This window comes from Lagopus muta, chromosome 8, assembly GCF_023343835.1.
Source record: "Lagopus muta isolate bLagMut1 chromosome 8, bLagMut1 primary, whole genome shotgun sequence".
In the NCBI taxonomy this organism is placed as follows: Eukaryota; Metazoa; Chordata; class Aves; order Galliformes; family Phasianidae; genus Lagopus; species Lagopus muta.
Genome location: NC_064440.1, coordinates 29,943,937 through 29,965,968, shown reverse-complemented (window position 1 = coordinate 29,965,968; position 22,032 = coordinate 29,943,937). Strand labels below are relative to the sequence as shown.

At 36.4% G+C, this 22,032-nt stretch overlaps 1 protein-coding gene across 13 annotated transcripts in view; it reads left to right on the top strand.

Annotated features, from left to right (window-relative positions):
• Positions 1–22,032, top strand: part of GULP1 (GULP PTB domain containing engulfment adaptor 1) — a 273,935-nt gene that overhangs the window by 112,947 nt on the left and 138,956 nt on the right. For 11 of the 13 annotated variants that reach the window (XR_007378704.1, XR_007378705.1, XR_007378707.1 and 8 more), the window contains 6 exons: positions 1,206–1,304; positions 3,606–3,743; positions 5,304–5,420; positions 5,810–5,902; positions 13,212–13,439; positions 16,222–16,360. Coding sequence is in view for 4 of the 13 variants with exons in the window: in XM_048953935.1 (XP_048809892.1) it covers positions 1,206–1,304; positions 3,606–3,743; positions 5,304–5,420; positions 5,810–5,902; positions 13,212–13,439; positions 16,222–16,360 (814 nt within the window). In the remaining 9 variants the exon portion in view is untranslated. The remainder of the gene's footprint in view (positions 1–1,205; positions 1,305–3,605; positions 3,744–5,303; positions 5,421–5,809; positions 5,903–13,211; positions 13,440–16,221; positions 16,361–22,032) is intronic. The other 2 variants (XR_007378712.1, XM_048953940.1) reach the window with 1 other exon arrangement.

Here is a 22,032-nt window from a genome sequence, read left to right as displayed (position 1 = left end):
TTAAATATTCTTTATGCCTGTTGTTCTTACTGCACAGAAATACTTGTGTGCATCTAGGTTGTAAAAGGACATTTCCAAAAAGCCAGAGTTCATTCAGGTTTGAGGCTGTTCCAAATCAGTGTGTGCTCCAGGATTATCTGCTGCGAGTGAACTTCATTTGAGAAATGAAAGCTCAAAGGAAAATATGTCAGCGTGTCACAGCATGCAGGAATGGCATCACATCACAGGAATGGCATCAGACTGGCAATCCTGCTGTGAACAGGAACAAATCCTCCCCTAGACCCAGTCTTGTGCTCACTGCGTTCAATTATACAAGAGCACAGGTTTCAGGACAGCACACTCGTAAGGGTGACGAGCTGACATGCCAGCCCCTAGGCTTCATTGAGTCATCTTGTTTATCTGATATTTGAAAACGTGATTCCTGGTTGTCAGAGATGAGAGAGTACAGGGGCAGGTAATGGAGCAAAAAAAAGTAGTGCTGAATCTTTGCTAATAATGGTACCTAAATTCACGACACTTCTTTTGACTGTAGCAAATTTGGGGCACTGCTTATTTTATCAGTGGTGTTCACAAGGGAAAGGTAAAAAGTCAGATCCAGCTGTTGAAGAAAAAGTAATAAAAGGATAAAAATTGTATTAAATAGGACGTATGACCCAGTCATACAAAATGTCATCTAGTGATTTGATAGTGAACAGATCCTGAGAATACAATAGCAAAGATCAAACACTTTTTTGGTGTGGACAGTTGTAGTGCTTTCACACTTAAGCAATTTAAAATAAATGATTTTCTTAAGACATGATACACATCCTCCATGAGTGTACAGAGTTACTGTGGTGTGGGGGGAAAAAATTCAATGCTAAGCAACCGAGCAGATAACAAACTGTCTGTCTGCAGGAGTTTTCCTAGGCAACTGAAGCAAAAGTGTGAGTTAGGTGCATAAACTGCAGATAATAGTCTCAAGAGAATAAGTTAAGTAATTTAAAATCTTTTTTCCTAAGTATAGGAATATTCTATAGCATGCAGTCAGGAATGCTGTTTGATGCTCAAATTTGACTTTGGCAATGTCTGGTGGTGTTTGTAAGTTTTTTGAAGAAGGAAGGAAATGTCTTTGGTTTGCAGGAGTTAAGAGGAAACGAGAAATAATTTAAACAAAATCAGCACAGAAAACTTAATAGTAATGTGGTGTTATGCTTTTCTTTTTACAGTTTGCAAGACATATCAAGAAATCTGAAGGCCAGAAGACACCTAAAGTTGAGTTACAAATCTCAATCTATGGCGTAAAAATTCTAGATCCAAAAACAAAGGTAGGATACGTATTTATCTGTGATGTTAAAAGAATAACTGTGAATGGTTTCAGAGGTGTTTTTTTTTGTTTTATACCTTAAAAATGCATGACAGTGACAGCAATTTCATTGATATAAACATTATCCAAATTGCCATTTCTTCTTGGTACAAATGGGTAACATCTTCCCCAGAAGGAATCTGATGCTCACAAATATGGACCATAGCTAACGTGCTATTTGATTTTTTTGTAACCCTTCAACACTAGAAATTCTGAGGAAGATTAAAACGCAGTGACAATTACATGTTCGTTCTGAATGCTGTACATACCCATGTTTGTTTGCACTGACTCATGTCTCATGCTGCTGCTTTGGAATTGCACCTTTTTCTTCCTCTTCCTGTGTTTTTGATTTTAATTATGTCCTTGCTTTGCTAAAACGCTGATGTTTTTCAGGTGTTATTCATTTGTCTGTAAACTTTGGGCTCTACATCTGGCACAGCATGACAATTCCTGTCTTTTCAGCATTTGTGGTCCTTTGTGTCATCCCACTGATGGGCTTTTGGTTTGTTTGTTTGCTCTGTTATTTTGGAAGAGGTTACATACTAAGGGAAACATCTTTCTCAAAGACTTCAAAGAGGCAGCTAAATGAGTAATTATTTAGCAATCAGCAATTCATAACATATGAATGCTCTTAAGCTTTTTGTGCGAATGTTAAGTTTTGAATTTGAATGACCTCTTTGTTGCTCCTCTTTAGTTCTAAAGTCATTGTGACCATTCACAGAGTGGCACTGCCTTTTGGGAAAAGGTAGCTGTAGTTCAAGATTATAGCTGCTTGCAACCTTTTTTTTTGCTTCAAAATCTAGACAAGACAACAGTTCATAAGCCCAAGAAGAAATCAATAGCCATATCAACTATTGCAGTTTGTGCATTTTCTTTATGTCCTGGGGCAGAAAGGGGACCAAACCCCATACACTGACAAAAGCTGTTTTAGCATGGGAGAATTTAATGCCAGAATATGTTAGAGATTAAAATAAATCTGTGGGACAGAAAGTACTGGGGAAATAGGAACATCTTAATCTTGTAACAATGTTATTGCCAACTGCGATGGTAATCAGCTCTGAGAAGCCTTTTTATCTCCCTCACTTTTTTTTCCTAAAGCTAGACGTAAAAGGAAATGTGAATCAAGGTTTCTTGTCTTTGCAAATTTTATTTATGGATTTAATACTTAGCATTCAAAGAAGGGGAACTACAGTGCAATGCTGTCCTTCAATCATGCGAAGTAATTACACTGATTTATGAACCTGTAAGAGCCCGTACAAGCACGTGCTCTTACATGTAACTGTTAAAGAGCTATAGTAGAAGGACAAAATGTGAGAGATGTGGGGACATGGGAGAAGTAGGAGCACAGAAGAATAACTGTAAAGAATGAGAATGAGGAAGCCTTCTCAACCTAATTGGGGTAGGGAGAAGAAAAGGGGAAAACATTGCCTATGGGGTACATTTGTGGATAAACTGCTGAGAGAAAGCATGCCCTTGTTTATGAGCTTTTAGCAATCTGTGAACTCCTGTGCTGCAAAGAAACACTTTGTTCTGTAGATGATAGTTCATATCTAAACTGCATATTTTCCTTTAAAGCAAATACTGCTTTCCCATGTAAGAAGCCAAATAAAATAAAAATACTAAGAAGAGACTTGCAGAAAAGAAGCAAAAGGAAAAAAAAAAAAAGTTTTTATTGTTATAGTTCTATTGCAGTCTTATTGACATATTTCAGCTGAAGACCGTTGCCACTGCAAGTTTTAAGTATCCAGGGCATGGTTTTTAATAGAAATTGAATCAGTATTTTAGATATGCAAACAATGTTTAAAAATGATTACTGTTACAAAGGATTTCTACTTTGTCTCTATATCTAGATAACAAAGTCAGTTCTCCGTGTTTAAGGTAGAAAGATAAGGACTTATTTCAGCACAACTGTTTTAGCAAAGCCTAGGAGATGATGAGATCCAAAGATGGTGCACACGTGGACAAAGAGCAAATTCTTTTACATAATCAGTCTCCAAATAAAATGCACTGGGGCACAAAGCAGCAGTAAAAACTGATTTTCTAGTGCAGAAATTACTGCCCAAATAAATGCTTCCAAATAAATACTGTCTGAATCAAAACTTCCTGTTTACATTCAGTAACAATGGGAATGTTTCTTAGAGAAGATGAGTTTAGCTTCTGTTATATTTTTAAGTTTGTTTCTTCAACTCTCTCGTGTAGGGAGATTTTCTGTATCCCACACAACTATAGCATTTCCTTGAAAATAATCTTTTTTTTTTTCTAGGAAGTTCAACACAATTGCCAACTCCATAGGATATCATTTTGTGCTGATGATAAAACTGACAAGAGGATATTTACTTTCATATGCAAAGACTCAGAATCAAATAAGCATCTGTGCTATGTATTTGACAGTGAAAAGTGTGTAAGTATGCAAGATTCTTTTTATAAGACTGAGGGTCTATTATGGAATTTGTTTTAAAATAAAGCAAGAATGGTTAGCAAAAGGAAACAGCCTGACTGCTAATTGAGGTCAGTGTGGTATAGCCTTTAATGCTAACATAGTGCCTTGTAAATTAGATGCATTAATTTGTCGAGAGTCTCTTTTCCTTTAAGGTGGTTTTCTGGGAGAATTCTTCTTACTACCCAGCTCAACATCCTAGTCCGACCATCTGAAATACTCAGAACAGTGCATCCCACTAAGCTTGAAATGTTTGCACAGCTGTTTTGCAGAGATTACTGTAACCCTGTAGCTCAGATATCCTCGCAGGCAGTTCTGCCGATGTGTCAGCCTCAGCCTCTACTCAAATGTTTTAAATATTTGTTTCATTACAGCAGAGCTCCCCCTACCCTCCCCCCTGCCACATCTCAAGCTTGTAATGCTGTGATGCACTAACAGAGAATTAATTTCACCAACTACTGACATTCTCTCGTGCCTGAGATAGAACAGGGCCAGTGTTCCAAATTGCAATAGCAGGAAAAAGTTATAATTCAGGACAGGAAATGAAGAGAATGGTGCCTCATTCAAGCAGGGTCATGCATTTTCCTAGGCAGAAAGTAATTAACAAATTAAAACATCAGAATCAACGCAAACAAAATGGATGCTTGTTTTCTGTTGTTTTTAAATCTAGATCATCTCTGATTTATTCTGAAGTAGGTGAGAAAAAAGGAAGGAAACATTGTTTATTTGTTTGTTTTTTTTTTTTTTAGAAAAAAAAATTACATCTTTGTCACAGAATGTGCTTGTAATTATGTATCACTGTGCCATGTAGACATACAGAATTGTTGTACGCATCTGTTCAATTCTCTTTACATTTCTATCCTGTTGCTTTTATGCACATTTGACCTTTCAGTTGGCCCTGCACTTTCTGCACACCAGTGCCATTTGTTCTCCAAGCCCAAGTACTATTTTTCCCCTGTCCTAATACTCCACTTATTGTAATTTTCTGCTTTCACTCTTCTGTTCATTAGCAAAGGATCCCATCTTGGTTGATAACTTTCCTTTCAACTGACCTATCTCCTTCCAAGGAAAATAGTTAGGAAAATCCTCCTGTCCATTACTGTGTTCTTTTATTAACAGTAACAGTTATTCTCTAAAGCAGTTCCAGTTCAGCTTTTTGTCTCTTGAGTCTAATTTCGTAACAGTATTTTTGGTAGTGATTTTATTATTATAACCCACTGAAGATATAGGTTGAAGCATTAGTTCTCCATGACTGTAGTATGAAGGTCTTCTGACACCTCCACTGAGTGACTTTGCTGTAGTGCTGGTGGATAAGGGGCTGGGAGATATTCAAGTTGCACCCACAGTTATCTGTATTTTGCCAAGAGGTTTTTTCCATGCCTCTTTGCAGTGTTGAGTTCAGGGGAGATGAAGCAAACCATTTGAACGTGATGTGTGTGTGAAGTATTTTGTGATCATCTGAAATGAGAGTAATTATATAAAATATTTTTAATACACCACTTTCAATTTATGTTTTGTGCAAAGGCCGAAGAGATAACTTTAACAATTGGCCAAGCATTTGACTTAGCTTACAGGAAATTCCTGGAATCTGGAGGAAAAGATGTTGAGACAAGGAAACAGATCGCAGGTTTACAGAAAAGAGTAAGTTCTGATTTATAATTTTTAAAGAGATGATAAGAAAATCCCATTGTAATTGTTAGATTTTTGTATGACGTGTTATTTTCAGCATTCTCAGATTGCTAAGAATATCAGCAGATACTTTTTTTAAAAAAAAAAAAGCTGAATAAAGACTTGATAACTATGAAATAACATTTTGATTTTCTGTCTTTTAAGGTGACTAACAGAAATGAAGTGTTGAAATATGTATGTTGCAGGTGTTAAATATGTTTAAATTGCTTTTTGTAGTAAGATAATTATTGCTACGAAACTACCAGAACTCCAGCATTTTTAATTGTAAACAGACAAGTAATAGATATCATTGAAATGAATTAATACTCCAATAGCTGTTGCAATAACCACTTGCTTTATAGATTCAAGAATTAGAAACTGAAAACACAGAACTGAAGAATAAAGTTCAAGATTTGGAAAACCAGTTAAGAATAACACAAGTGCACGCACCTCCAGTAAGTGGATGAAATTCAGTCTTTTGCCAATGTTACTTTGAATTTGTAATCATCTGCGTTATAATAATTATCATCTATGCTGTTTCTAGTGATTGATTAACATCAAGTGATCATGTAAGAAATCTGATGAAATGCAGTAATGAAGTAACTGTGGGATTGTGACAAGTGCAAATGCCCGTCTCAGTAATTTGTGGTTCTTCATGTGTTCTGTTATACATATTTGTTGCCATGTAAAACCAATGTATACTCCTATGTAGACTCCTAAGCGTTCTAGCTAGGGAACAGAAACTGTTCTGCACTGCTTTGACAATGCTACTTTGGTTTTTTCTGTCACAAGCGTATCATTACTTATACCTGCCGTTTTCTAGATAACCTTCTAATAATTTTGTCTGTCTTTCAAAGTAGTCATTAGGGTCTTGGGGAACAGCACGGATGGGCAGGTAGAAAGAATCATATGAGGGCTCCTCATCACTCAAATTTTTTAGTGCTTTCTTCTATTCTTATTAAAGATAGTACTGTTTGTAATGACTGACTGACATTGCTCGTGTTTAGACTACTCCTATTCTTACAGGCCTATTCAGTCTATTCATCATTAGATAATTGTAGAAATAAGTAAATAGAACTACTTAATGGAATTATACTCAAGTCTTAGAAAAAAAGTGGAGCTGCTTTTAAGCTGTGTCCTTTGGGCAACCTTGTTCCTGCCCCACATGCACACCATTTCAGTTCCATAAGTCTGGGCAGTATAAAAATGTATTGATAGCAGTGACAGCATTTCTTCTGCTGAGTCTATATGCTCTTTTGATATTGATGAGATGTTTGTTTTCATGAGGAAACAATGTTATTTCATTTTACAAAAGTATGCTTAGTGGGGAGAGCATCATAAATTATTAATATTGTGTAACTCTCACAGTGAAAATTGTTAATAATGGATGTCTTTTCACTTATGAAGCATTCAGTAAACATTTCCCAAATGCTAGATTTAAAAACGAATGTGGTAAATTATAATTTTAATTTGAATGACAGCTAGTTTCATTTATTTGTGAATATAAATAATCTAATTCAATTCAAGAATCTTTCATAAATTCTATTAAATATACACTTAAGTCTTTCATGACAGACATAGCTCTCTTTCCTTTAAATGAAGGAACTTGGTAATTGCATTTAGCAAATAAAAAAAAAAATAATGATCATAGTATCCTGGAGTGCACACTTGTTTGCCTTTTTAAGACAGTGGCATTGCATTCCTCATTAAAGGTCTAAAACGGAACAGTCATTTGTAAGCTCTAGGTAGTGTTTTTTGTTAACTATTCTTGGTTCAGTGATATGCATGTTGCTGAATTATCACTTACGATTTAACAAATCGATATTTTAATTATTCATAATTACTACTAATAATAATCAATTTACAAATATGTTTATCATGATTAGAATTACACAAAGAGCAATCTAGCAACCTGTTTATATTAAAGAGGCATTGATGTTTGCCACAGAGTAGTCTGAGGTGAATGGTTTGGATAAATATTGGAAGAGGTTGCCCTGAAGGGCTGAGGTATCTCTGCTCCTGGGATTATTCAGCACTTTGCTGAACGTGGCCCTCCACAAATTCAGTTCAAGTCCTGCTTGAGCGGGAGTTCATGTTAGGTGAAGTTCCAACCTAAGTGATTTTTCAATGGGTTGTGTAGATGGCAATTAAAAAAAAAAGGCAATTGTAGGGCAATGTCCTTCTTAAATCACATGTAGGAGCATAGTCCTAACCATCAAACACTATTAACTTCTGTTCCTGATCAAGAGACGTGGTTCAAGTTGGTTTCCTCCAAACTATTTTGTATCCAGTATGTATCAAAGCTGTTAATTGTGCTAGCAGAGAAGTATGTATAAACACAAACGGTTGAAAATAAATAAAGGAACGGAATAATGAGGTTGTGAAGAGACTGTTCAGTGCTGAGAAGAGGAATCATGCATATTTTCAAGACCGTTTGTGATAAAGGTGCCTGGAAGAGCAGTGGGTGTAGTTTGGTGATAATTATTTCATCTCTTACTATTTGAGCAGCAAGTTTGTTTGCAAGTAGACTACAAACATTTCGTAAGATTTTTCACTGTCTGTTATTTTTAGAAATGGATTTTATATACTTTCAATTTGTATCAACCATCGTTTAAAGAGAAACTCTGTAAAACTCCAGTCCTATTAGAGGAAAGCAGCAGCTTTCTTTTCTCTATTTAATTTCAGAGAAGAAAAAGATCAGTTCCTTTCATAAAATGCAATTAGCAGAGAATAGGTGGGATATTTTCTGAACTTAAACATTTAAGTATCATGTTTTTTAAAATGCCTGTAGTAATGCTGCAAAATTTCTCCAAAGTTAAAAAAGAAACAACAGCTCTGTCTTGTGATCACTTGATCAAAGTACAATTTTAACATCTCCTGACAGTACAGTATTTTGTTAAATATGGAAATATTTTTATGCATAAACGAAGCAGGATATTCATCACAGGGGATCATACTTCATGTGAGTCGATTTATAAACATTTGCAGTTGAACAGGTGGGAAAATTTGCTTGTCTGCGGATAGTATCCATGCTGTATGTTATGAACGTGACATGCTCATTCTTGTGATGTATAGTATTTATTAAACAGTGAAGCCTGTTTTCTCATGGACACCAATTGATGACATTGCTATGGTTTGTTAAGCAGCGTCTTTTCCTCTTGGCAGTCACTTGAAGAGCATGGGAGTGTTTGTGTGCAACCCAATCTAGCATTTCTTCAATCCTGCTTCTTCCTCCTGAAGTTGATCAGTTTTGATTCCTGTAATGATTTTACACATATTAGTCCTCCTGTTAATTTTTAATTAATCATAGGATCTCCAAGGTTGGAAAAGACCTCCAAGATCACCCGTTCTTATTGCCCACCTGTCACCAGTATGTCCCACTAAATCTTGTCCCTTCATACAAGAAAATGAAGTCGATGAAAAATACCATTAGAAACTTCAAGTCCTACTCTTAATGTTTTATTTCATCGACTTCCCTGATATTAGAACATCCAAAAAGAAAACGCCAGAGAGGAAAAATGCAAACAGTGACTTACAAGCTACAGCTTCACATGAGGTACAGAGTTAGAAGTATTTTGGAAGATAGTATTTTACTAGCTGAAGCATTCATGATTACATATTGTGAATGCATTCTTTTTTTACAGGATGATAGTGAATGGCTGTTAGGGTGTTGGTGTGAGCCCTTGATCTCTCCCTTGAAAAATACACTCATAAAAATTGTAAAGAATAACCAAAATAACCTTTAAAAAGAAGACTTTTTCTATTGGTCATACTATAGGCTTGTGTTTTGTGAAGTACAAAGGCAAACAGTCTAAAGTTGCTTTCCTGATTCTTCCTCCTACCACTGATCTTTTGAAGGATGTGTAAGGGTTTATTTGAGGACTTAATTTAACTAATGGCAGACTGAAATGGGTACAAATTATGTATGTGAAAAATGCAGTTATGTACCCTTTTGTATTGTTGTAATGTTTACAAAGATGCAGTGTACTGACAGCAGTATGTTTCTGCTTCTGAGGGATACATCTATCAAAAGTCTTTTATTTCTTGATAGACAGTGTCGCTACTAAAATGTTTCTTTGGTTGCTGTAAATCTAGATAAATTGTCAAAGTAACATCAACCTAATTTAGTTGTCTTTTTTATCTGTTCATAAACAGTATAGGAAAAAAATTTCTGAACCCATTAAAGAAGCCATTAAAAGCAGTGAGAACATAGTTGGAAATGAAAAAGGGGAAAACGAGATTGTGTAGCAAAAATTAAGAGTAGCATTTATTGTTAAAATTGAACATGAAACTGTCAGTCTTCTTCATGCTTTCTTTTTATCTGTTTTAACTATTTAGATTTAAGTTTGTCAGTAAATAATAAATTGCTTAACTTTTTTTCCTGGTTTCCTTTGGGATTGTTGTTTTTAAGTATGTTGGTCTTGCTAGAACTTGAAAAAGTCAGTCACTAAAATATAAACATATTTGTGCTATTCAATAGGTAGGGTCACTTTTTGTAATTTCCTGAATGAATGAGTGAAGGGCATAATGTCCTATAAAGTATGGTTTCCTTAGGATGGTTTCCTTTATAGCTGCACTTACATAGGTCATGAGAAATATTAGTATGGGATGGATGTGGTTTTTTTCTTTCTCTCTCCCTTGCATGGACAGCTGAAATTTCCATTACTCATGTATCTGTGCTGTTTACTTTTCATCTCTTTTAGTGGTTTGGCAATACATTAATCACAGGTCTTTCTTGCATTTGGATTTGATTATATGAGGATGATCTGATTTTCATTTTGTTATTTGCCTATGATGAGGCTGCTTGAGTTTATGTCGTTAGTATTTGGATACTGCTCCTACGTATAAATCCAACTTCCAAAGATCAGTGCTTCCCTGGAAGCGCTATTTCATGATGTCTTTTTCTTTTGCTCATTATACTGTTGGTGGTATTAGGAGGGCAGCATGGGTTAGCTGCTAGCTTACGCACAGCCTTCATGTGGCTTAGCAGCTGTATGCAGTGAGCACCTCCAGCTTTTATAACAGAATGAATAGCAAACCCCACTAGGCCACTAAGAAACCTCTGAAGAGACCATAGAATTACAGAAGGGTTTCAGTTGAAAGGGATCTTTGGGATCATCTAATTCCAACCCCCTTGCTATAGGCAGGGATACCTCCCTCTAGACCAGGTTGCTCACAGCCCCATCCAGCCTGACCTTGAACACTTCTAGGAAGGGGGAAAACTATTCCAGTGTCTCACTGCCCTCACAGTCAAGAATTTCTTCTTAATATCTAGCTGAAATCTACCCTCTTCCAGTGTAAAACCATTTCCCCTTTTCCCGTCTCTACGTGCGCTTATAAAAAGTCCCTCTCCAGCTTTCCGGTAGGCCCCCTTCAGGCACTGGAAGGCCACTGTAAGGTTTCCTCAAAGTCTTCTCTCCTCCCTGCTGAAAAGTCCCAGCTCTTTCATCGTGTCCCTGTAGGAGGTGCCCTAGACCTCTGATTATCTTCTTGGCCCTCCTCTGCTCCCACAGCTCCATGTCCTTGTGTTGGGAGCCCCAAAACCAGATGCACTACTCCAGGTGGGGTCCCACGAAAGCAGAATAGAGGGGCAGAATCACCTCACTCAAGCTTTTGGTCACACTTACCTTGATGCAATCCAGGATAGTTAACCTTCAGGACTGCAAGTGCGCATTGTCGGCTCATGTTGAATCTTCCATCAACCAACACCCCCGAATCCTTCTCCCTAGGGCTTCTCCCAACCTATTTGCTGCCCAACCTGTACCTATGCTTGAGATTGCCCCAGCCCAGATGCAATATCTTACACTTGGCTTTGTTGAACTTCATAAGATTGGAATGGTGTGACTTCTCAAGCCTGTGCAGGTTCCTCTGGGTAGCATCCCTCTAGTATGTCAACTGCACCCTCAGATTGGTGTTGTCTGCAAACTTGCTGAAGGTTCACTTGATTCACTGCCCATGTCACCTACAAAGATGTTGAATAACAACAGTCCTAGCAGCGATCTGTGAGGAGCATCACTCAACACTGGTCTGATACGAAATTATTCATGTATTTTCATCGTGGCTGAAGCTTGTCTTGGTACCTTGAAGGTTTTCTTTAGCAACATGGCTAAGCAAAGAAGGAAGTTATGACAACTGCGTGACTCTGACTTCAGATAGGAAAAAAAGGAATATTCAGGAAAATAGGCCTGTAATATCTACATGACTACTCTTACTCTAAGAGTAAGTGCTTCTTACTCTGGCATTGTTGCCAAAGCTTCACCTTTTTTTCCTCTTTGTTAGATATTTATGGACTTGCCCATTTTAATGTTAAGTAGTGAATTAGAAGCATAGGGTGCCTCTTAGCCTCTTCAAAAGCTTTAACGTATGTATGAAGTACGAAAAGGAAGCAAAACCAAAATAGAAGTTGAAACTGCAGAATTCAGAAAACATTTCTGGAATGTGTTTAGGCACATCACTTGATTCGTCTTTTCCATTAAGAGTGCCAAGGGGGAAGGTGCTTGTGTTCTTTCTTTCTTTCTTTGTTTTCTGATCTTTCAATTTTACAATATCTGTATTCAGTTCATCCTTATAGTTTTGCATCCTATCTGCATTTTATTGCTATTTCATTTGATATACTTGCAGAAGTTGCTGTTTGGTCCCCTAAAAGGGTTGGTTGGGCATGTTTCTTAAACCAAGTATTTGAAGACATTACTCTTTGCCTTTTATTTCCAAACCCAGTCATAAAGGCTCTGTGTTTCACCTGGACAAGATCCAAATTTTTGGTAACCTTTTATGATTTGCAGACATCTTCAGGCAAAAAAAGTTACTTATTGAATCAAGGTGGACAAAACCCTCAGCTTCCCTTTCAAAATGCAAAGAATCTTGCTGGAATATAGAAGTAAATAGACTCTGATCGTGTGAGGCAGACTGATTCAAGTTCGTCTGTCTAATTCAGACCAGAACCATGCAATTAGCATTTTGTCAGCTTAGGTGGATGCTCTTACCAGCTGTTGCAGTGCTTATGACTGTTATTTGAGCTGTTCTGTGAGATTTCAGAGATTCAAAGGATGCTACACACCTCAACATTTTTATTTCCCCAGCAGTGAAGTTTTGTTTTGTTCTGGGTCTGTGCTGCTGTTGTACAGTAATAAGAATTCATTTGCTGCTTTTGAGATACCTACTGAAAATACTGTTTTCTACATTGAACTACTCATGTGCACACAAAAGAGCAGAAGGAGATTACTGTCTGTAAATGTTTGCTCTCAAGTTCTACAGTTAAGGAAATGAAAGAAAGTCTGATGTTAATGTAAGCCTTAGAATGTATGTGCTGTTAGTTTCTACTGTAGGAAAATGTAAATATTTCTTTTTCTGTAAATATCTGTGAGATATAAATAGGTGTTTCCTGGTGCGGAGCAAAAAAACTTTACTCTCCATGATATATGCTTAACTGCCTGTACAAATGTGCAGATGTGAGATAAGGTTTGTGTATTTGGACTTTTGGCAGCGCACCTGAAATGTCCGCTTCTGAAAGATCCCTGTCATTGTTTTATTTTGATGTGATTATTGAGGTGCAAGTCTTCTTCACTGCAATTAATGCTGGGCTACCTCTTGTTGCAGCACTGTGTAGATTTCCTTCTGAAGTATTATTTGGTTTTGTATCCTGTCACTAGAGTACTGACAAGTTGCAGACAATCTTTTTTGAAGTATGAAATGCCTTTTTATTCTTCTTTCCCTGACGCCTCATTCAGTTCCTCAGAATGTTTTCTTTCTGTGATTCCTTTTCAGCTGCTGCACATAAAGTGTGATAATGATGAACATATGTTTCAAAGACCCTCTACTTTTTTCTGGTGTAACAATGAGGATTCACCACCTCCTTGTTTAGATATCTCTTCCATTACGCTTACTCCTAGGAGTTCTCCTGACTCTAGACTACCAGCTGGATTGTTAATACCACCACCTTCAAAAAGTGGTCTTCCAAAGCCATCCAGTGAATACAGTTGTCCAAGACCTCGTGTAATGCTGCTGTGCAAAAGCTTTCTCTTTTTTTGACTTTCCTGTTCTTTCTCAGCTGTGTATTAACATGTTAAAATTTCACATTTTGTACAGTGATGCAAGGACAGATCAAATTTATCTTTGATTCTCTTGGAATTCTCTTAAAATATGGAATTTGGAAAGACTTGCTCTATTTTATGTAGCTTTTTTTTTTTTCTTAGACTCCTAAAATATAAGTTCTTATTTTAGCAACATTTTTAATTTAGTCTATTAACGAATCTCTCATCTATCAGTCCTTTGTTAAAATCATTACATGAAGGATAACTATTCAAAACAAGCAATTCTAAAGATCCAGTCTGAACGTTTTTCCTTCATAAATTATTGGAAAAGAAATCAGCTGTTGAATACATTTTAGTATACTTTATAAAAACTGTGCAAAATGAAAGCTTGAAATTATTTTAAAAATTGAACAAAGCATATTGTCTGCTTTCTCATGGCAGCGTGCTAAATACTCAACATTTCTTCCATTTGCTAATAACATCTGGCTGTATTTGGCAAACCATGGCTTTCTGCATGTGTTCACGAAATACGAGTGCTTCTTGTGTTCATAAGCATTTAAAATATGCATTTATTTAAATAATGGAATTTTAGTTTTGAAGAAATTGAGTAGTGTCAAAATGTCTAGCAACTTCAACTAAGTAACATAAGCGGAAAATGTCATTGTAAAGTCTGGTTTTTGCTTTCATGCTAAAAAGACTTACGACTAAACTTAAATGCTGCTTATTTATTGTAGCATTTACGTATCCATAAACACTTATGGAGAATCTACACCAGCATTTACAATCTCTGAGTCATTCTGGGATGATTCACCAACATTAATGGGCAGTGTAGATTAACATACATGCCATGTACTTACATACTGAAGCTGATCTTGCCTCACTGATGCAGGCGAAACCTATCTACAGTCAGGCATAGTTTTGTTTCTGTGAAGAATGGGATGTCTTAGTATGTTTATGATGAGTCAAGTACGTGCATTGCCCTGCTCTTAGTGGCAGCAGATGGCACTGGACAATCTCCTCCAACATTTCACTGAATCTCTGACATTGCATGAAAGCACCAGAAGGTTAATGCAAGGTCTGTAAAAGCAGCAGTAAGAGCCACTTGTGTCTAATGAATATTCACTGATACCTTTTCCACAACAATCATTGAAACTGCTGAGCAAGCTCATACTGAGGTCAGGAGGAGTTCTGCATATATAAAAATCTTGCAAATTAGTTATTTTATGAAGTTCAGCTCTGATCTTGTAAGGGAATGCAAAGATGGAAAGAATTCTAGCATTTGTTGTTTGTTTTTTTTTTTTTAATAGGAAAAAAGCAGCATGTGACATGTGGCTTGCTCTTATGCTTGTCATTTCAGTACATCTAGGTAGAAATATCCTTGTTTTTTATGAAGTATTGAAGTGTTTCAGATCTTTCCAAATCCAAATTTAAAAGTATGAACTCAAAACACCTAATAGGTAATGTTGGACTTAGAAGTAGACTTTTCTTTTTAAGCAGTGTACAGAGTGAAAGATCGTGGGTCAAAGTGCTTTCCCTATCTGCAGCCTCTGGAGAGGAGGAGAGGCAGTTTGAGGCTTCCCAAGGGTTTGCCTTAGAGATTTGTTGTGTGTTATGAGTGACAGCTTCAATTACTGCACCAGAGACACTAAAAAAGCATAGCAAATTGAGTTTTAGGGCCCTGAAACTCTCAGCATTGCGAAAGATAAATCTTGTTGCCACATTGTGATATTCATGTTTTTTTCAATAAAGGAGTCTGTCTGACTAATTAAAACTGTAATTATAAATTTTTATGTGAATATTCTAGTCAAACTGAATCCTATTTTAAAGTAGCAAACTTTCCCTCTGCCTAACAGCACAGCCTTTCTCATACGTAGAAGGCTTTTATTTTGTGTTGTCTAATTAATGAAATTATCATTATCATTTTGCATATGTATTTTGCCTTCAGCTTGTCAATCAGAATTCTAAGCTATTTCATCACCTGTTTTAGTGTCAATTAATGTCAATTGAAAAGCCCTCAATTAATGGACTGATGGCAGGAGGAATGGCTGATTGGAAGTTAAATAAGGCTGTAGAGTGATTGCGTTTGTTGTATTTAGGGTTTATTTGCTTATCGAGTATTTTTTTAGAAGCCTATCAAAGTTTTGTTTTTTATGAATGACTTCACTTCTGTTTCACAATGAAAGATAAGAGTTTAATTTCTGATACCAGTATTCAATGTATTGTATGTCCAGGTTGTTACTTACCAAAAAATACATGTGACATTTCCATCCCTGTGGGATTTTTGATGGCACAAGAAAGAATTAGTGAAGAAGAAATAATTGGGATCGTGTCTTTTAATTTTAGCTTCTTGTTCTGTGCATTCAGGAGCGTAGTACATCGTTGTTGCCATATTTTCTTAACCGGGTCTTGTTGAACACATCTGTATTCATAGTTTGAGAGTATAGAACTGTTAATTACCAGCTTTTTCAGGTTTGACTGTGATACATGTCTGGTTGCACTAGATTTATTGAAAATAATGACAATGCTGCTTATGTATTTGGGGAGTTTTAGCATGTCTGAGACTCTGAACTGCAAATGCCAATTGCTTGGTGTCAGGAGCTGTTTTGTGCATGCTGATGTTTTGGTTTTTTTTCATCTTTTTAAAAACTGTAATTCTTATCTGCATGCTGAAAAAAAATCAGTGTTGTGATTTTTATTTTTTTTTCATGTGAAACATTGCCCTAATATTTATTGTCCTGTTATAGGCAGGCTGTGTGACACCTAAATCGCCCTCCACTGACATCTTTGATATGGTTCCCTTTTCTCCCATATCCCCTCAGTCATCAACACCTACTCGCAATGGTACACAGCCTCCTCCAGTACCCAGTAGATCTGCAGAGATCAGTAAGTTCTTTGACAACTGACCTAATTCTTGCTTAATCTTACAATTTTTGGGAAAACATTAAAAAAAAAAACGTTTTGCGTGAAAAGTCAGATACAGGTTCTCTAAGTTACGTTTGATGATACCATTCAATTTTAATTCCATCTTCCTGAAGTTGATGTTGCTGCCAAGTTGAATTATAAATATATTTACTTGCTGAAGATATTATTTAAACAGTTTGAAGGAGTCTGTCTGGGGATGATAATGTGGCCTTTCTTTTGCTATGTGTTTCTTGTAGTTAATTGAGGAAATATTTTCAGTTCCTTGTTCTTTCCTTGCTATAGCTATGGCATCTAAACCCTGTGCTTCTTGGGAATACAGTATGTGAATGTGGTGATGATGACAAAGAAGGAAGAGCTGAAGAAATCCATCAAAATATAGTCTAATGAAATAATATTTTTAACACCACTTGTCATATCGTGTACTGCTTTGCTTTTCAGTTATAGTTGATGAAATTCTGCAGATTTGTGGACCGCTCCTGAAAATCTCTTAAAGATGTTTAGTAATAGCAATTTTAGTTTTCAGATGCTTAAAGGCAATTAGGATAATATTTTCAGCTTAGCTGGAAAACTTGTAGGAATCCAGAGATAGTTTTTGAAAGCTTTAGAAACGGCTCGGGGAGGAGGAGGAAGCATACACGCAAGTGGTGCTGGAGGTTGTAGGAATACTTGTGTGCAAGTAGCATTTTCTCTCATTCATACTTATTTTAGTATGGATAAAGAACATTAATGTCACTGGTTGCTGCAGTTTAAGATGATATTTGAAGAGTTTCTGTCCATTTTGGGTAACACTCCTAATATAGAGAATTTTCAGGTATGAATGCAAGCACAGTTGTAATGATAAATTGTAAAACTTGAGTTGATGAGCATCTTCCCTTGTGCCTTATGTACACAGTTTCAACGCCCTCCCCCCCCCCCCCCCCCAAAAAAAATTGAGCTTTTCTCATCAAACTGTAGATGCTGCCATAAAATTGATTTCAATATGCATACGCAGCTTCAAAAGTAGTAACTTGGATTACAAGGTGAGATGTTTGGTTTTAGCTGTTGTCCTGCCTCAGTGCCATTGAAATCACTGCTAGAAATTTTGTGGGCTTACATGGAAGTCAGAGTAATTTTGAGTACTCTACTTTTCTGGTCTCTGTATTTGTTTAAACACTGGGCTTTACAATACAGAAAAAAATGGGGATAACTTAACAATATGCACTATTTAAAAGCATTGTGTGTGTTCTGCATTTATTTTATTTGATTTTCAATTATGATTACAGATTTCAGAGATGTAGCTGGCCAGTGCCACATCTCACCAGCTGCCTGCTAATTCTGTGCACTCCTCTGTGTGCCTTGCTTCGGAGAGAGGATTACAGAATGATATAGCAGTCTGTATACTATTGAGCCATGCATTTTCAGGCTATGTCACAGAATCAGGGTCATTAAGGTTGGAAAAGACCTCTAATATCATCTAGTCCAACAGTCCACCTACCACCAGCGTTGCTTGCTAGACCATGTCCCTAAGTATTACATCTTCCTTATCCTTAAATGCCTCCAAGGTTGGTGACTCAACCACCTCCCTGGGCAACCTTTTCCAGTACTTCAGCACTCTTGCAGAGAAGAGGTTTTTCCTAATATTCTAATTTCCTAATATTCCCCACAGCTTGGTACATTGTACATTGCAAATGATTGCATTCATCAGCTATTAACATCTTTTGATGTATTTAAAAAAGGCAGTTAGGAAGTAGAACACTTTCTAATCAAACAAGTACTTACTGTGTTAGATGAGAAAGTTCAGATCCCTTAAGAACTTCATTCAATCTGAGTAATTTTGCAGTACTAATAGTGTACAATAATACATTGTTTTATATGTTATTGGTGCCAGCAGAGACAGACTGGCATTTCTTTCTCCAATACAAGTCAGATGGATGGCAACAGAAGGAGCCAAAGTGCAGTCTCACTTATTCTGAGGTCATGTCTTCATGTTCTTCTCACTTTGCCACAGCCCTTGAGAATTATAAGATAATGTTAGTTTTTTATATTTTTATAACTATATAACTGTATAATTGAGTTATAAATACCTTTTGCTTTGAGCAGCTCTCAGCAAATGTGAAGAGAAATTTGTATATTTCTTGTTGGCACAGCATTGTTGTATCTCAGAAAAGAACTGGAAACATGCTGTCGAATTACTTAAAATTTCTTTCACTTAAAGGACCTACAAAAACCAAGGTCACAACTGGCAGGTGGAGAAATCTGCTCCAAGATTTATCTTTTCAGAATCTGTTGTTAGAATAATGATGGAACCACTTGTTATGCTGTAATAATTACAAAAGAAAAAATTATGGAGTAGCCTGCAGCTAAGGGAAAAGCTTTCTGGCCCTCATTCCCTTAGCTTACTCCAAATATTTTCTTGGGTACTTATCTTCAGTGGATTAATTTGTATTTGTCGTTCCAGCTGCTCCAGGACATTTGGGGAAAGCATATATCAGCATAACTCTGTGTCTGGATGATAGCTAATGTAAAGAAGTTTGGGATGCAAAACAAAGCAGAAATGCCAAATATTTGCAGAGTTTTGTTGCTTTAATTCTTGCTAGTTCTGAGTTTGTTACACAATGTAGACTGCGATTCTCCAGTGTTAGTTATTTCTTGTCCTGAATGTCAGGTCAGCCCCAGAAATAACAATTCACTACTTGTTCATGTTTTTCGGCACTTTGAGTTACAGATGTGAAGCATCACTATTTTATGTTCTTGAATTTGTTCACTGGTTTTCCAAGCAGTGAGTTTATTTTCCTCCAGTAAGGAAAGGTATTTTCCAGAAGGAGGGAAAGGAAATTATGTGTGTTGCTCAAAGGGACTGATTTCAGAGATTTACCCATTTGTACTGAAGAAAGAAATGCGTATCTACATTACAGGTATTTTGGAGAGTGTGCCAGGCAAGCTACTATCGTTATATTTAACATGTTTTCTTGTCAGTACTTCAGCATAAAATAAAATATTACTGATTTGTGTTGTTTCTGCTAAAATTGAGCTAAAAAATGGACAGTAAACACCATCAGCAAAGGTTATGGAAATGCCATGCAACAGTGGAGCTTTGCAGTGAATAAATTTCATCCTGTTTCCACATATTCATCTTCTGTTTCAAAGAGAAATACCGACTGAAAGTATTTCATGGTGCTCTGACTCAGCAATGCAATCTCTCTGACAACACACGAACTTAAAATGCAGAAAAGCAATGAGCCTGTTGTCCTACAGACTTTTACAGCCATTTCATTGAAATGGATATCAAATTGTAATAGAGATAGATGGTTTCCCAAAACATTTAAGGGAAAATCAGCTAGGAGATAACTATCTTTAAAATTTGATTCTATGCAAGGCTTAGTAGCTCCATCATTGATAATGAGCTCTTCTCTGTTCAATTTTAAGGTCTGCCTTGAATAACAATTTGAATGGAATTACCTTTGACACGAAGGCATGTTCCACTGAAGGAGTTAAAGCTTCTACCATTCTCCTTTTAATAAGCTCAATACTGTCATAAACAAAAGCATAATACTTTGAGCATGAATAAGATGTCCAGAGAAATGTTCATAATACTTGCTTTCAAAAATAGTGATGTAATTACAGTACTTGGAAATTAAAGAACTGTTTTCCTTACTGTTCTTTCATAAATACATTCCTTGAATGTTTGCAAAGGCTTGGTATTGAAACTGGCTGCTTTAAGCTATCTGACCACATAGAAAACTGTCAGCTCTTTGTGATTCTGTGATTGCCTTTTTAGGGTAAAAAGAACTTAAGAAAAAGAGGAACAAAAAGAAGAAAAAAAGAAATAAATGGACCTAGATAATGAGCAAATAAACTTAGGTGGGACATAAAACATAATCATTTTTTCCCCAGTAAAGGTCAGTTTGAAAGTTAAGGCTGCTGCACATCTGAATATCTTGAGTAGTAGTATAAGAACATGTAAGGATGCTGACAGTACTTACTGTACTTGAGCAGACCCATTTTGGCTGTGAGAGAGGCAAGGGATGAGGTAGATCCTAATTTTTCTATTAGGTTATTCTCGTTGATATCTGCTTTGCATGAGGGTAGTCTGCCTCTGCCAGGAAAGGCTAGATTTTTTATTTTTACTCAAGTGGGCTTTCAGAATGAGGTTGTCAGATCTGGGTCATCCCTTGTTCCTATGTGGTAGTCTACAGCTGCTAAGCCATGGCATAAATATGTAAGTACTCCAGTTCCTACTTGTTCTTGTACAGTATTATGGCAACATAATATTCTAATTATTTAAGAAATATGCTGTGCAATGCAGGTGTGGTAACTCCAAATATTAGGTCAAAACCATAGAAACTTATTTGCAGAATAGCATGTTGAGAAGCCTAGACAAGTACAGGCCTGGAATGTGGACTCTATAAATGATGAAATAAAGACTTTTATTTAGCTATTTTAACACTCTTCAGCCCTTTTAATGTGACGTAACAGCATGGATTTAATGTCAGGTTGTCAATTATCAGCTTGAATATCTTTTATGTTAAGAGTAAAATCTGGAGCTAAAACAGAAAAATATTAATTTCTTAGATATTAAGGGTCCTTTTCCCTACTCACAAATCCAATGTGATTTTGAGTTAGGCAGTCTGATTACCAGGTTTCTTCCTGGACAACTGTGAAGGTTAGGAAGTTTAATATTCTCTTCAGCAGTTACAAAGCTGTGTTAACTTTGTTTTATGAGTGTTATCATCAGTGTGTTTCATGCTAGTTCATCAAAATGTGTTTAATGCTAGTTTTCATTTCATCAAAATGTGTTTAATGCTAATTTCAGTCAGTACAGTATGGGAGTGAATATGTCTGTATAGATGGCACTTTGTCATGTAGAGAAAAATATTCCCATTACTGAGAAGTAAAAATATCTGGGCTGTCAGATGTGAGGACGAACTAGCCTTGCACAGTTCCAGTAAGGAAAAAAATATATATATATATGATTGGAGGTGTTTCAAAAAAGAAACACACAAATGCAAAAAAAAAAAAACAAAAAAAAAACAAAAACAAAAAAAAAAAAACCACCTCAGCAGTGAAAAGGATCCTGCTTTTTTTAGTGAGAAACCGTATGACATGACAGGAAAAAAGTGCAGTCATTGCATTTATGGATCCAGTTTTAGTGGAATTTTAGGGCAAGCTGCATGTCATGGTCTTCTGTGTTTTCTTTTATTCTTCCTTGTTCTTCCTTGTTTCTTTTATTCAACCTGTTCTTTGGTTGAGAATTACAACTCTAGTAATTAGTTCTATTTACTACTAGCAGCGCGCTGAGAAACTCTATCAAATGCAGAACTGAAATTCCATGAGTAAAGGTAATTTACAAAAGTCCTTAACCTGATGGTCAGAAGTGGCAGATATGAAGAGGTATGAAGGCTAATTTGTTAGTGAGAATTTGCTTCTGACATAATGAAATTTGGCAGTTGACATCCAGCTGTTCCCTCTTCAATTATGAAATATTCAAACTCTCTGATTCCTGAAGGCACTTCAGTGGAAGCTCCCTTACTCAGACTGGAATTTCTTCTCCTCGGGTCCCTAAAATTCCTCTAGAAAGCACGACCATTTAATGAAAGGTCCATAAAGGCTTAAACAGAAGTTGCTGCATTATTGGAAAAAAATTGTTGAGTATC